Source organism: Oncorhynchus nerka, linkage group LG5 (genome assembly GCF_034236695.1).
Source record: "Oncorhynchus nerka isolate Pitt River linkage group LG5, Oner_Uvic_2.0, whole genome shotgun sequence".
Taxonomy (NCBI): Eukaryota; Metazoa; Chordata; class Actinopteri; order Salmoniformes; family Salmonidae; genus Oncorhynchus; species Oncorhynchus nerka.
Window position 1 is genome coordinate 53,586,726 of NC_088400.1, and position 14,293 is coordinate 53,601,018.

At 44.3% G+C, this 14,293-nt stretch overlaps 1 protein-coding gene across 2 annotated transcripts; it reads right to left on the reverse strand.

Moving 5' to 3' along the window:
• Positions 1-1,544: 1,544 nt before the first annotated feature.
• LOC115129630 (homeobox protein PKNOX1-like) lies at positions 1,545-13,858 on the reverse strand. 2 transcript variants are annotated; one of them, XM_029660211.2, is made up of 11 exons: positions 13,752-13,858; positions 12,722-12,832; positions 10,935-11,068; positions 10,546-10,717; positions 9,982-10,155; positions 9,661-9,778; positions 3,811-3,908; positions 3,574-3,708; positions 2,609-2,685; positions 2,340-2,512; positions 1,545-2,038 (listed from the first exon to the last, which is right to left on the reverse strand). In XM_029660211.2, exons 2-11 carry the CDS (start codon positions 12,770-12,772, stop codon positions 1,866-1,868), a joined length of 1,305 nt encoding a protein of 434 aa, XP_029516071.1. In that variant the 5' UTR covers positions 12,773-12,832; positions 13,752-13,858; the 3' UTR covers positions 1,545-1,865. The 2 variants fall into 2 exon arrangements, with proteins under 2 accessions (XP_029516071.1, XP_029516069.1); XM_029660209.2 differs by having other exon boundaries at positions 9,631-9,778.
• Positions 13,859-14,293: the final 435 nt, after the last annotated feature.

Below are 14,293 nucleotides of genomic sequence, written 5' to 3' on the forward strand. Positions count from 1 at the left end.
GGATGGTCTGTGCAGGCTACCTAGAGGGGGGCAAAGACTCTTGCCAGGTATCTTTCAGAAGTGGTCCTCAGAGTTCCATGCACCATTTGTCTAAAGGACAAAGTGCAGAAAAAAAGCACACAGTGAAGACAAACGGTTAAAAGAAGGGGTTGGGCACTGTGTGTTGGCGATCCCGAAACGGTGGTGATTCAGCAAGTAGAATCGTCAGAAAATGAACAGAAAATGACAACCGATTTCCTGTTCAAAGGCGCTAGGATGGTCACCCGCTGCTTTTAACCGTTTGTTAGCAGTGTGTTTGTGGAGTAAAATGCACTGCCGCTAATCCTGGTGTGTTTGGCTCCCAGGGGGATAGTGGAGGCCACTAGCTGGGGCTATGGCTGTGCTGAGAGGAACAATTCTGCAGTGTACACACGCATTCCCCACGCTCTGACCTGGATCCACCAGCAGATGAATTCTACTGTTGATACTGTATACTGGTGCACTCATGAACTCTACTGGTGGCAGACAGTACTGCAAAAGGAGATACATGGTTTAAATGGACAGTTCACCCCGAAATCATAATTTGTCAGATGTTTTTGAGACATCCAAATTCATTTTGGCCTGGATTTACTAAGAGTTTTCACCAGTTGCAGAATGAACTGTTCCTTTAAGAGTGACGAAGTCTTAAAGTTTGAGACAGCCAGTGAAATCAATCGCTGGAAAACCTTTTTTAGTTTATTAGTCAGCGATGAATGATTGATATATACAAATCTGTTAGTCTATTTAACATCCAAATGACATACTCCCATTCTATGATATCTTCCCACAGAAAGAAGAGGCACTGAGCCCTTGATCCCCAAAGGATACAGTAGCTGACATAGAGTACTTTACTCAGAGACACTATTTATTTGTTCTTAAGCACCACAGTGAACGGACACAATCTGAGGCTGAGCAAAAGCTCTATTTTAAAGTCAGAAAAACAAGATGGAGGGAAATGGTGAACGACAAATGGAAGACTGGGGAGATGGAACTAGGGCCAGGATTCAATTCGGACTGCGGAAGATCCGCAGCAAGGTAGCAAGGTTGACATTAAAAGGTCATTTCCGATTGAGCAGACATCTGCAGTGTTTACTTTGATTGCGATCTCCATGACCGCGGTAACGTCGCCTGTAAGTGGGGCATAGCCAAAAAGGGTGATCAGATTGAATCCTGGCCTAAGCTTGGTCTCATTAGTATGTCGACATGTCATCTCTACACACAAACGGTGCATGTAGACAAATGGAATAGCCGTAACATGTACTTTGTATAGTATACTTTGATATGTCATTACATAGCAGATGTGTTCGCAGAGAAATATGGAAAATACCATAAAAATATGTATTTTTAAGAAAAAGCTTTTTCAAATGATTCCTTTTTGATGTTGCATTCATAAGCATGTGTGAATTTCTTGTTTCAGACATCTTTGCACAACTATCAATACATCCTCCAAAAAATCCTCGGTTCGATATCCTCCCCTGAGATACCGCGTCTACACTCTGAAACAAAAAAAACAAAGGTGAGGGATATCCTTCTTGAACATTTTATTATTAGAGAAATCCAACAGACCTTGAAAAGCAGGTCAGCCATATTGGACATTCAATGTTCATACATAAATATTCTTTAAAAAAAGATCTAAAAATAAAAACACTAAGCAAAAAAGCTAAATGAAAATAAACAGCCTTCATTCCAAACATTTTACATATAAAAATAGCATATTTTTTTCTCTGTTTCTAGTAGGACCTTAAAGGCCTAGTGTGGATAGTCTTGGACACTGATGAGTGTTGAGTAATATTGTCAAACACAGGCATGCACGAGGGTGTGACATCACATCCCGCTGTAGTGGTATGTCACTCCAATCCGGCCATGTCACCCCCCTCCTCCTCTTCTTCCTCCTCCTCACTCTCGCCCTCCTCCTCCTCGCTGTGTCCTCCCATCATCACCTGCTGCATGGCCAGTGTTGCACCGTCTGATGTCAGAGTCTGCAGCTCGTCTACACTCATGCCCATCGTCACCATGGTAACTGAGGGCACAGGGGAAAAAGATCAAGCTTCTGCCACATCCACTAACCAGTACGTAATTGGACAGTGTATAGTCAATCCGAGTTGACCGGGGTTATTGTGGTAATGGAGACGGCTGGTATGTTAAGGACAAGATCAAGTCATATCAAGGTGTGAAAGCCACAGCATGACATTCCCCTCAGCCTGTAATAAGGACTGGGGATTTTATTTTTTTAAGTCATGTTCCTACTGTGATTTCTCACTTTAACAGGAGCATATCAGACTTGCAGACTTTTCATAATATTTGTTTTTCTGGGCATTTACCATCATCGTCCATGGCCACCTCTTGCCCTACACCGGCCGAGGCAATGTTGTTGGCCATGGGCCAGAAACGCTGGGTGGGCCGGCTCTGGGGAGTCCTCTTCCTGCTCTTGGGCGTGTCCGACGCACTGCTGTCCATCATGGGCTGGAGTATCCGCCTCCTAGCATTAATGAACCTGGAGAGGGAGAGACGAACAGGGGCTAAGCCAATCATCCAAGGCCACAATTCTGCACTTGGGTTTAGGGTGTGTGTGTGTGAAAGATTGACTCACCAGTTGTTGACCTGCAGCAGGGTCAGGTTGGTCTGTATGGCGAGCTGTTTCTTCTCATCCTCTGTGGGATAGGGATGCTGAGAGAGAGAGATGCAAAGAGACAAGGGTAAAGAATACAAACAATCATTTACAGCAAATTATTGTTTGTGTTTAGCTCCCTATTAAGCCCAGTGGGTACTGGGAAAGACTGTGGATGGATGATGTAAGACTAAAGGTCCATTTGTATGGGAACAGCACAGGATGATGATTAAGTAAAGTCACTTCTATGTGAATTAGAGTTCGGAGCAGCCTGGCCACTAGTCGGATACCTTTTTACCCAATTCCTCTGTTTTCCTCTGAGAAAATCTGAGGTATGAGGAGGTTGGGCTTTCGTCCCAAACCCGGATGCATTTAGATTCAACATTAGGATGTACAGAGGCTTGAGTGCCAGTATTGGCAACTCAGGAGCAAGCAGAGGGGAACAAGCTGTAGTGAAGACGCTTCATCCTACAAAGGGCTAGGATTATCTAACATCTGGCTGTTAGTTAACAGTCTTACACGCGCGCACAAACACACCCGCACAGGCACAAACACACACAGGGAACAAAGGGTCTCTGTGAGCTACCAGTCTTGTTAGCTTCCGCCAGTGGGCCTGTGAGCTGTCCACTGATTAACCTCTGATTAGCATTTAGCCAGCCGACCATGGGCCAGTCATATGAGGGCCTAACACATCAGTCTCTGTCAACGCAGCCGCTCCGAGCCATCATGGGACGAGCCATCGTGACGGGGGCCATCATTCTCTCTCAAATGCATGCACGTGCACACTCACATGCACGCAAGCATGCACAGACACCCTTGGAAAAACCTAGCAAAGATTTACTCTGAGTTACAATACATTTAGTTATAGTTATTCTAATCTTCGGAATGGTTGGTACGAGGTGCAAGGTATAGTGTTCAATTTACACCTTGAGGTGTTTTTCACTCACCCCTATGTGCTGGAAGAGCCAGGTGCGCATGATGTTGGTGGCTGATTTGGGCAGGACGCCCCTCTTGTTGCTCTTGGGTGAGCTGTCCTCCTGGGTGAAGAAACTGCTCAGGTCCTGATTGAGCTGCAACTGGAGCTGTACACACACACAGTCAATTCAGAGAACAGCCTGTAGTTCGTGTGACTGTGAGCGTACGTCTGTCTGTGTGTGTGTGTGTGTGTGTGGCGTATTCCTCACCTGTGTGTTGTTGATGCGTATTGTCTGGGGTGAGATAGCTTGTCCAACCACTTGTCCCTGAGGAGTGACTACTGTGATGGGCTGGTACACTGTACCACCTGCTCAAAACACACACACAAATAAACAAGTTATGACACGTTTTTGGTAACACCTTGATCCAAGGACCCTCAGCACCTCACTATAATTTTTTTAAAATGTTTTTATTTCACCTTTATTTAACCATGTAGGCCAGTTGAGAACAAGTTCTCATTTACAACTGCGACCTGGCCAAGATAAAGCAAAGCAGTGAAACAAAAACAACAACAACAGAGTTACACATGGGATAAACAAATGTACAGTCAATAACACAATAGAACATCTGTATACAGTGTGCAAATGAGGTAAGGCAATAAATAGGCCATAGTGGCGAAGTAATTACAATTTAGTAATTAACACTGGAGTGATAGATGTGCAGATGATGATGTGGTATAAATACTGGTGTGCAAAAGAGCAGAAAAACAAATATGGGAATGAGGTAGGTAGTTGGTTGGGCTATTTACAGATGGGCTGTGTACAGCTGCAGTGACAGATGATGCTTGAAGTTAGTGAGGGAGATATAAGTCTCCAACTTCAGTGATTTATGCAATTCGTTCCAGTCATTGGCAGCAGAGAACTATAAGGAAAGGTGGCCAAAGGAGGTGTTGGCTTTGGGGATGACCAGTGAAATATACCTGCTGGAGCGTGTGCTACGGGTGGGTGTTGCTATGGTGACCAGTGAGCTGAGATAAGGGCGGAGCTTTACCTAGCAAAGACCTATAGATGACCTGGAGCCAGTGGGTTTGGCGACGAATATGTAGCAAGGACCAGCCAATGATAGCATACAGGTCGCAGTGGTGGGTAGGATATGGGGCTTTAGTGACAAAACAGATAGACTGCATCCAATTTGCTGAGTAGAGTGTTGGACACTATTTTGTAAATGACATCGCCGAAGGATTGGTAGGATAGCCAGTTTTACGAGGGTATGTTTGGCAGCATAGGAAGCCAATTCTAGATTTAACTTTGGATTGGAGATGCTTAATGTGAAACTGGAAGGAGAGTTTACAATCTAACCAGACACCTAGGTATTTTATAGTTGTCCACATACAGTGGGGCAAAAAAGTATTTAGTCAGCCACCAATTGTGCAAGTTCTCCCACTTAAAAAGATGAGGCCTGTAATTTTCATCATAGGTACACTTCAACTATGACAGACAAAATGAGAGAAAAACATCCAGAAAATCACATTGTAGGATTTTTAATGCATTTATTTGCAAATGATGGTGGAAAATAAGTATTTGGTCAATAACAAAAGTTTATCGCAATACTTTGTTATATACCCTTTGTTGGCAATTTACATTTACATTACATTTAAGTCATTTAGCAGACGCTCTTATCCAGAGCGACTTACAAATTGGTGCGTTCACCTTAAGACATCCAGTGGAACAGCCACTTTACAATAGTGCATCTAAATATTTTAAGGGGGGGGGGGGTGAGAAGGATTACTTTATCCTATCCTAGGTATTCCTGAAAGAGGTGGGGTTTCAGGTGTCTCCGGAAGGTGGTGATTGACTCCGCTGTCCTGGCGTCGTAATGACAATGACAGAGGTCAACATTTTCTGTAAGTCTTCACAAGGTTTTCACACTCTGTTGCTGGTATTTTGGCCCATTCCTCCATGCAGTTCTCCTCTAGAGCAGTGATGTTTTGGGGCTGTTGCTGGGCAACACGGACTTTCAACTCCCTCCAAAGATTTTCTATGGGGTTGAGATCTGGAGACTGGCTAGGCCACTCCAGGACCTTGAAATGCTTCTTACGAAGCCACTCCTTCGTTGCCCGGGCGGTGTGTTTGGGATCATTGTCATGCTGAAAGACCCAGCCACGTTTCATCTTCAATGCCCTTGCTGATGGAAGGAGGTTTTCACTCATAAATCTCACGATACATGGCCCCATTCATTCTTTCCTTTACACGGATCAGTCATCCTGGTCCCTTTGCAGAAAAACAGCCCCAAAGCATGATGTTTCCACCCCCATGCTTCACAGTAGGTATGGTGTTCTTTGGATGCAACTCAGCATTCTTTGTCCTCCAAACACGACGAGTTGAGTTTTTACCAAAAAGTTATATTTTGGTTTCATCTGACCATATGACATTCTCCCAATCTTCTTCTGGATCATCCAAATGCTCTCTAGCAAACTTCAGACGGGCCTGGACATGTACTGGCTTAAGCAAGGGGACACGTCTGGCACTGCAGGATTTGAGTCCCTGGCAGCGTAGTGTGTTACTGCTTTGTTACTTTGGTCCCAGCTCTCTGCAGGTCATTCACTAGGTCCCCCCGTGTGGTTCTGGGATTTTTGCTCACCGTTCTTGTGATCATTTTGACCCCACAGGGTGAGATCTTGCGTGGAGCCCCAGATCGAGGGAGATTATCAGTGGTCTTGGATGTCTTCCATTTCCTAATAATTGCTCCCACAGTTGATTTCTTCAAACCAAGCTGCTTACCTATTGCAGATTCAGTCTTTCCAGCCTGGTGCAGGTCTACAATTTTGTTTCTGGTGTCCTTTGACAGCTCTTTGGTCTTGGCCATAGTGGAGTTTGGAATGTGACTGTTTGAGGTTGTGGACGGGTGTCTTTTATCCTGATAACAAGTTCAAACAGGTGCCATTAATACAGGTAACGAGTGGAGGATAGAGGAGCCTCTTAAAGAAGTTACAGGTCTGTGAGAGCCAGAAATCTTGCTTGTTTGTAGGTGACCAAATACTTATTTTCATAATTTGCAAATAAATTCATAAAAAAATCCTACAATGTGATTTTCTGGATTATTCTTTCTAATTTTGTCTGTCATAGTTGAATTGTACCTATGATGAAAATTACAGGCCTCTCTCATCTTTTTAAGTGGGAGAACTTGCACAATTGGTGGCTGACTAAATACTATTTTGCCCCACTGTATTCTAAATCAGAACCGTCCAGAGTAGTGATGCTAGGTGGGCGGGCATGTGCGGGCAACGATCGGTTGAAGAGCATGAATTTAGTTTTACTAGCGTTTAAGAGCAATTGGAGGCCACGGAAGGAGTGTTGTATGGCATTGAAGCACATTTGGAGGTTTGTTAGTACAGTGTCCAAAGAAGGGCCAGATGTATACAGAATGGTGTCATATGCGTAGAAGTGGACCAAATATTCACCCGCAGCAAGAGTGACATCATTGATCTATACAGAGAAAAGAGTCAGCCCGAGAATTGAACCCTTTGGCAGCCCCATAGAGACTGCCAGAGGTCCGGACAACAGGTCCTCCGAATCGACACACTGAACTCTATCTGAGAAGTAGTTAGTGAACCAGGCGATGCAGTCATTAGAGAAACCAAGGATGTTGAGTCTGCCGATAAGAATACGGTGATTGACAGAGTCGAAAGCCTTGGCCAAGTCGATGAAGACGGCTGCACAGAGTACTGTTTTTTTATCGATGGTAGTTATGAAATCGTTTAGGACCTTCAGCGTGGCTGAGGTGCACCCGTGAGCAGCTCGGAAACCGGATTGCATAGCGGAGAAGGTACGGTGGGATTCGAGATGGTCGATGATCGGTTTGTTCAATTGGCTTTCGAAGACTTTAGATTAGCAGGGCAGAATGGATATAGGTCTGTAACAGTTTGGGCCTAGAGTGTCTCCCCCTTTGAAGAGGGGGATGACCGCGGACGCCTTCCAATCTTTAGGAATCTCAGACGATATGAAAGAGAGGTTGAACAGACTAGTAATAGGGGTTGTGACAATGAGAGAGTCCAGAATGTCTAGCCCAGCTGATTTGTAGGGATCCACATTTTGCAGCTCTTTCAGGACATCAGCTGTCTTGATTTGGGTGAAGGAGAAGCGGGGGGGGCTTGGGCCAGTAGCTGCGGGGGTGCAGAGCTGTTGGCCGGGGTTCGGGTAGCCAGGGGGAAAGAGAGGCCAGACATAGAGAAATGGTTATTGAAATTCTCGATTATCGTAGATTTATTGGTGGTGACAATGTTTCCTAACCCCAGTGCAGTGGGCAGCTGAGAGGAGGTGCTCTTATTCTCCATGGACTTTACAGTGTCCCAAAACTTTTTGGAGTTAGTGCTGCAGGATGCAAATTTCTGCTTCAAAAAGCTAGACTTTGCTTTTCTAACTGACTGTGCATATTGGTTCCTGACTTCCCTGAAAAGTTACATATCGCGGGGACTATTCCGAGGTAGTGCAGTGCGCCACAGGATGTTTTTGTGCTGGTCAAGGGCAGTCAAGTCTGGAGTGAACCAAGGGCTATATCTGTTCTTAGTTCTACATTTTTTTGAATGGGGCATGGTCATTTAAGATGGAGAGGAAGGCACTTTTGAAGAACAACCAGGCATCTTCTACTGACGGGATTAGGTCAATATCATTCCAGGATACCCGGGCCAGGTTGATTAGAAAGGCTTGCTCGCAAAAGTGTTTTAGGGAGCGTTTGACAGTGATACCCATAACGAACGCAGGCAATGAGGCAGTGATGGCTGAGATCCTGGTTGAAAACAGCAGAGGTGTACTTAGAGGGAAAGTTGGTCAGGATGATATCTATGAGGGTGCCCATGTTTACAGATTTGGGGTTGTACCTGGTAGGTTCCATGATAATTTGTGTGAGATTGAGGGCATCTAGCTTAGATTGTAGGACGGCCGGGGTGTTAAGAATATCCCAGTTTAGGTCACCTAACAGTACAAACTCTGAAGATAAATGGGGGGTAATCAATTCACATATGGTTTCCAGGGCACAGCTGGGAGCTGAGGGGGCTCTATAACAAGCGGCAACAGTGAGAGACTGATTTCTTAAAAGTAGTAGCGCGAATTGTTTGGGCATAGACCTGGATAATAGGACAGAACTCTGCAGGCTAACTCCGCCCCCTTTAGCAGTTCTAATTTGATGGAAAATGTTGTAATTGGGGATGGACATTTCTGAATTTTTGGTGGCCTTCCTAAGCCAGGGTTGGCGGAGTGTGCTAAAGCAGTGAATAAAGCAAACTTAGGGAGGAGGCTTCTGATGTTAGCATGCTTGAACCCAGGGCTTTTCCAGTTACAGAAGTCAACAAATGAGAGTGCTTGGGGACACACAGGGCCTGGGTTAACCTCTACATCACCAGAGGAACAGAGGAGGAGTAGGATAAGGGTAAGACTAAAGGCTATAAGAACTGGTCGTCTAGTGCGTTCGGAACAGAGAGTAAAAGGAGCAGACTTCTGGGCGTGGTAGGATAGATTCAGGGCATAATGCACAGACAAGGGCGTGGTAGGGTACGAGTACAGTGGAGGTAAACCTAGGCATTGAGTGAGGATGAGAGAGGCTGCATCTCTGGAAGCACCAATTTAGCTAGGTGCGGTCTCCGCATGTGTGGGGGGTGGGGCAAGGGAGCTAACCGAAGCATGTAGAGCGGGACTAGGGGCTCCGCAGTAAAACAAAAAAATGAGATCTACCCTAAACAACAGTATACAAGGTATATTGACATTAGAGGGAGGCATAAAGCAATCACAGGTGTTGATTGCGAGGGCTAAGACAACAACGGGTAAACAGCTAAGACAACAACAACAACTGGTAAATGGCAATGAATGGACAGAGTGGGTCACTCTCTCGAGGCTGAAGCCGACAGATAAAGAAAATGAAGTACCGTGTTATAATCAACTTTAAAATTAACTCTGAAAAGAGGCAACATTCACAGATTCAAGGAAACTGACTAAAACAGGGAGGAACTACCTGAACCTGATAACTAATTAATATGACCCAGTATTGCTAGTAGCTGTCTTAACAAGGACACAGTAAGGCCGGAGAGGAGAGGGTACCTGTAGAGGTGGTATGCCACGGAGACATACCTGCTAACACTTGGCCAGCAGAATTGACTGTTGTCAGGGTAACGTTGCCCTGCTGCAGGGCCGAGGCTGACATCACAATGCCTTGAGGGCTGAGGGTTCCTGTCAGTGGGCTGGAGGTCTGGGGGTGAAACACACACAAAATTAGCCTAACTGCATTCACATTAATTTGTGTTCATCTTGTATAATTTATACCTATAATGTGTGAATTGTACTATTATGTGCTTATCATTTAATCCCAATTCAATAGCCAAAGTTCCCTCTGGGAAAGATACAAATAATCTATGAAGGGAAAATGTGTGTGTATAACCTGCGTGTGAGTACCTGAATCTGGACAGGGGAACAGGGGCTGTCAGTTTCTCCCCCACTCAGCAGGGTCTCACTGTTCATCTTGGTGCGCAGGCAGGCGATGTAGCGGCTACAGAAGTCCTTACACAAGTCGCTCACTTTCTCCAGCTCCAGGAGGTGGATACGCAACACCTGGATGGCCTTCACCATCTGGGGTCAAAGGTCAGGTCATTAGCAGGCCATTAGTAGGCATGCTGCCAACCCATAACTCTAACCCTGACCCTAGCCAAGGGTTAAGGTTAACCATTACCAATTAGTTCATTCAACATCAGTTTGCCGTTCAGTCATGTCTTTTCAGTTCTTCTCAATAAAGATTTTTTTTTTTTTTTTGATCAAACATTTACTATCACGCATACAATATTTCAATTGCTTGATGTTAAGAGATGCAATTCAAGAGTGGTTTGTTAAAGGGCACAACAGCCGTGGAACTTCGTTATATTATATTTTAACATCGAAAACAGACAACGACGTGTAACATTTTCAAATGTTTTCAGTTGCATGCCCAAATGAACAAGACCCTGGTAGTGCAGAGTTCCTCACCAGGTTGTCCACATCTGGGTCGTCACAGAAGAAGCCCTTGCCCTCTTTCTTCTGGCTACGGACAAAGTTCTCAATGTCCACATTGAAGCTGGCAGAGCTGACGCAGTCCGAGCTCTGAGTCGACTGCTCACACTTCTCAAAGAGTAGGGCCAGCAGAGGGAACAGGGGGTGCCTACGATGCACAGGCGAGTGCAAAGGATTAACGCTACAGTAGGCACAGTTAATGAAAGCACACAAACACACAGTCATGCACCGATGCTCGCACATCTACACAAGTTTACAATCATAAAGAGGACATGGGAAGGAAAATGGATTGAAAAAAAGTGGAGAACAGAGAGAAAGAGCTCTAATGAGGAGGACGGAGTGGAGGAGTACCATGACTCGCCTACCTGTAGATGGCCTGCTTGTCTGTGTCCATGGGCGTCTGGGGCTGCATGGCAGAGGGGCTGCCTGCTCCCCCCTCGCTCAGACTCTGCTCTGGATCCCCCTCCACATCCGCTCCCACGCGCATCTGCACCAAGACCTTTACCAAGGAAAGAGACAAAGACGGTAAAAAGAAGATTGGGATACAATGCAGAGAAAATAGGAGAGTGGAGGAGAAGGGAGGGGATAGGAGAGTGAAATGCAGTAAAGTTAGGTCAGTGGTTGGTGAATGACTCCCCTCAGGGTGGTAGTGGGGTGAGGAGTACACACACCAGCCCCAGGGAGAGGAGAGAGAAAGAGACTAGTCTGTCTCTTTCCACTCATAACACTGTCTCAATTCAGCAGCTTACAGAGACCGCATTAGCTATTTATCATTCACATTGAACCCTGATGAATACACTGTCTTAACTTCTACACTCAGTTAGAAGTTGCTCATGATCCAGTCTAGTCCTTCCCTGTTTCAACAGTTTCTTCCATTTGGTTTCCAGTGAACCCGACCCCTTCCTACAGTGCCTCAGGTCAGACTCATTCCAACTATGACTCATTTTTCACTAGAACTGACATACATTGTTTTTTAAAGTGGTCCTCTGTAGCGCAGTTGTTAGAGCATAGTGCTTGCAACAGCTGGATAATGGGGTTGATTAATAGGACCACCCATATGTAAAAAAAATAATGTAATCAAGTAATTTTATACTGAACAAAAATATAAAATGCAACAATTTCAAAGAATTCACTGAGTTACAGTTTATATAAGGAAATCAGTCAATTGAAATAAATTCCTGAGGCCCTAATCTATGATTTTCACATGGCTGGGAATACAGATATGCATCTGTTGGTCACAGATACCTTTAAAAAAAAAGTAGGGGAGTTGATCAGAAAACCCGTCTGTATCTGGTGTGACCATCTCCTTTCATCAGCTGTCCAGTTATCTGGTCTCAGATGATCCCGCAGGTGAATATGCCGGATGTGGAGGTCCTGGGCTGGCGTGGTTTCATGTGGTCTGCGGTTTTGAGGCCAGTTAGACGTACTGCCAAAATGACGTTGGAAGCGGCTTATGGTAGAGAAATTAACTTTCAATTCTCTGGCAACAGCTCTGGAGGACATTCCTGTAGTCAGCATGCCAATTGTACACTCCCTCAAAACTTGAGACATCAGTGGCATTGTGGTTTGTACAGATGAACGTGATACCTTCAGGCATTTGGAAATTGCTCCCAAGGATGAACCAGACTTGTGGAGGTCTCCAATTTTTTTTCTGAGGTCTTGGCTGATTTCTATTGATTTTCCCATGATGTCAAGCAAAGAGGCACTGAGTTTGAAGGTAGGTCTTGAAATACATCCACAGTTGCACCACCAATTTACTCAAATTATGTCAATTAACCTAACAGAAGCTTCTAATGCCATGACATAATTTAATGGAATTTTCCAAGCTGTTTAAAGGCACAGTCAACTTAGTGTATGTAAACTTCTGACCCACTGGAATTGTGATACAGTGAATTATAAGTGAAATAATCTGTCTGTAAACAATTGTTGAAAAAATTACTTGTGTCATGCACAAAGTAGATGTCCTAACCGACTTGTCAAAACTATAGTTTGAAATTTGTGGAGTGGTTGAAAAACGAGTTTTAATGACTCCAACCTAAGTGTATGTAAACTTCAGACTTCAACTGTATATCACACAGCTCATTCATTGGAATATGGCCACCCACTTTGTCATATGTTCAAACTTCACTCCTTCTCATCTTCAATCTCTTACCTCATCCACCTCCGGGTACTCATCTAGAGATGCCGAATGGGCTTCCATCATGGTCGCTGCCAATGATGCCAATACTCGGGCATTCCAGTCCAAGACCTGTGCCTACCAGTCCTACAGAGACACATGCATCAGACATGGGGTTTAGATGAGGTTTTTGTTGTTGTCATAGATTAGATATAACCATTGCATGATACATACATAGCCAATGAAGAACGTAGGGTCAGGGCACTATGTCAACACAGGGCCTTGCATTCTGGGGTATGAGGATTCATGTTTTTTGGTGTGTAAATGCTTGGTCACTGTATGCGTGTATCAGAATGGAATGCAGACAGTGCAGTTATCAATTCCCGCGGGCGCAGCGTGGGAGGTATGTTGTACAGTCAGTAGCCCTAACTTCCGGGAACATATTTTGATTAAATAATTAAACGCAGAAGTTGAGCATCTACAGTTCGTAATGTTCACCAAACATCATCCTAAACTGTGACACTAGGCCCATGAATCTCTCCTTAGCAAGCCGTATTCATGTGGAAAAATAAATAAGGGAATAAATCAAATGTGTTTCTAATAACAAACAAAACGTGCATACAATTTCGTGTCAATTTGACCGATTTATCCTACCCTCGCTGTCTAAATATCGTATAGCGGCTCAGGCTACATGTATCATATAATATGGGTGCTTTCAAATGTTGAACAAATAAAACACTGTCAACAGCACACATCCCATCGACGTTGCGGTCATCGATAGGTATCTCTCCTAATAACATTCGAATGTCCAGTAGTCTGTAGATTAGTCAACACACGCCTGGCCTTCTCATTCACCCTTTCCAATGCGCCTTTTCCAAATAAGCGGACATCTTTTTTCTCTCGTCACAACAGCTTGCCTTCATGTGTGATCAGTCTTTTGGCTCACTGTTCATTCTGCAAAGTGCACATTGGCTCATTCCATTGCGAGCCATTGCATTCGAGCATGTAGCGTCGATTGTTAGATTGATGGGCGACGAAAAAAAGAGGAATTTGAGTGACAGCTTACCTTAGTGCCAATCTTCGTCACAGTGACAAGGGGCTGCTGCAATCCGGGCCCGCAGTTTTCGTCTGTCGTCACTACGTATAGGCTCGCAGACTATTTTCTCTCATTAATATTCAACATGTGGGAGGAGAAGCAATTCTGAACATGCCTTGTCCCGCCCCTGGAGGCCGATACCCTGCCCCTTATGCTTAAATTATGATGACAAATTATTTATATTACATCAAATGTATACACATTTAAAATTGTATGTAATGGACTAGGCCTACAAACTACAAAAACATTCAGAATTGAAAAGTTATCCCTAATAATTGACATCATGCGTTTTATATTTCTGATGCAATGACTACTTTATAAACAAAGAAGTGAATGAGACTACCCATACTAAAACATATAATTTATAAAAAATGGTTATTGGTCAGATTTAACAGACAAAAGAGAGTGACAGAGTGAAGATAATTTTGAGGACCAATCATCTAACTTGGAAAAGAGAGAAAAAAAGTGACACAGTACAATGTGAAATCTATGCTCCTAAATTAAGATGTACA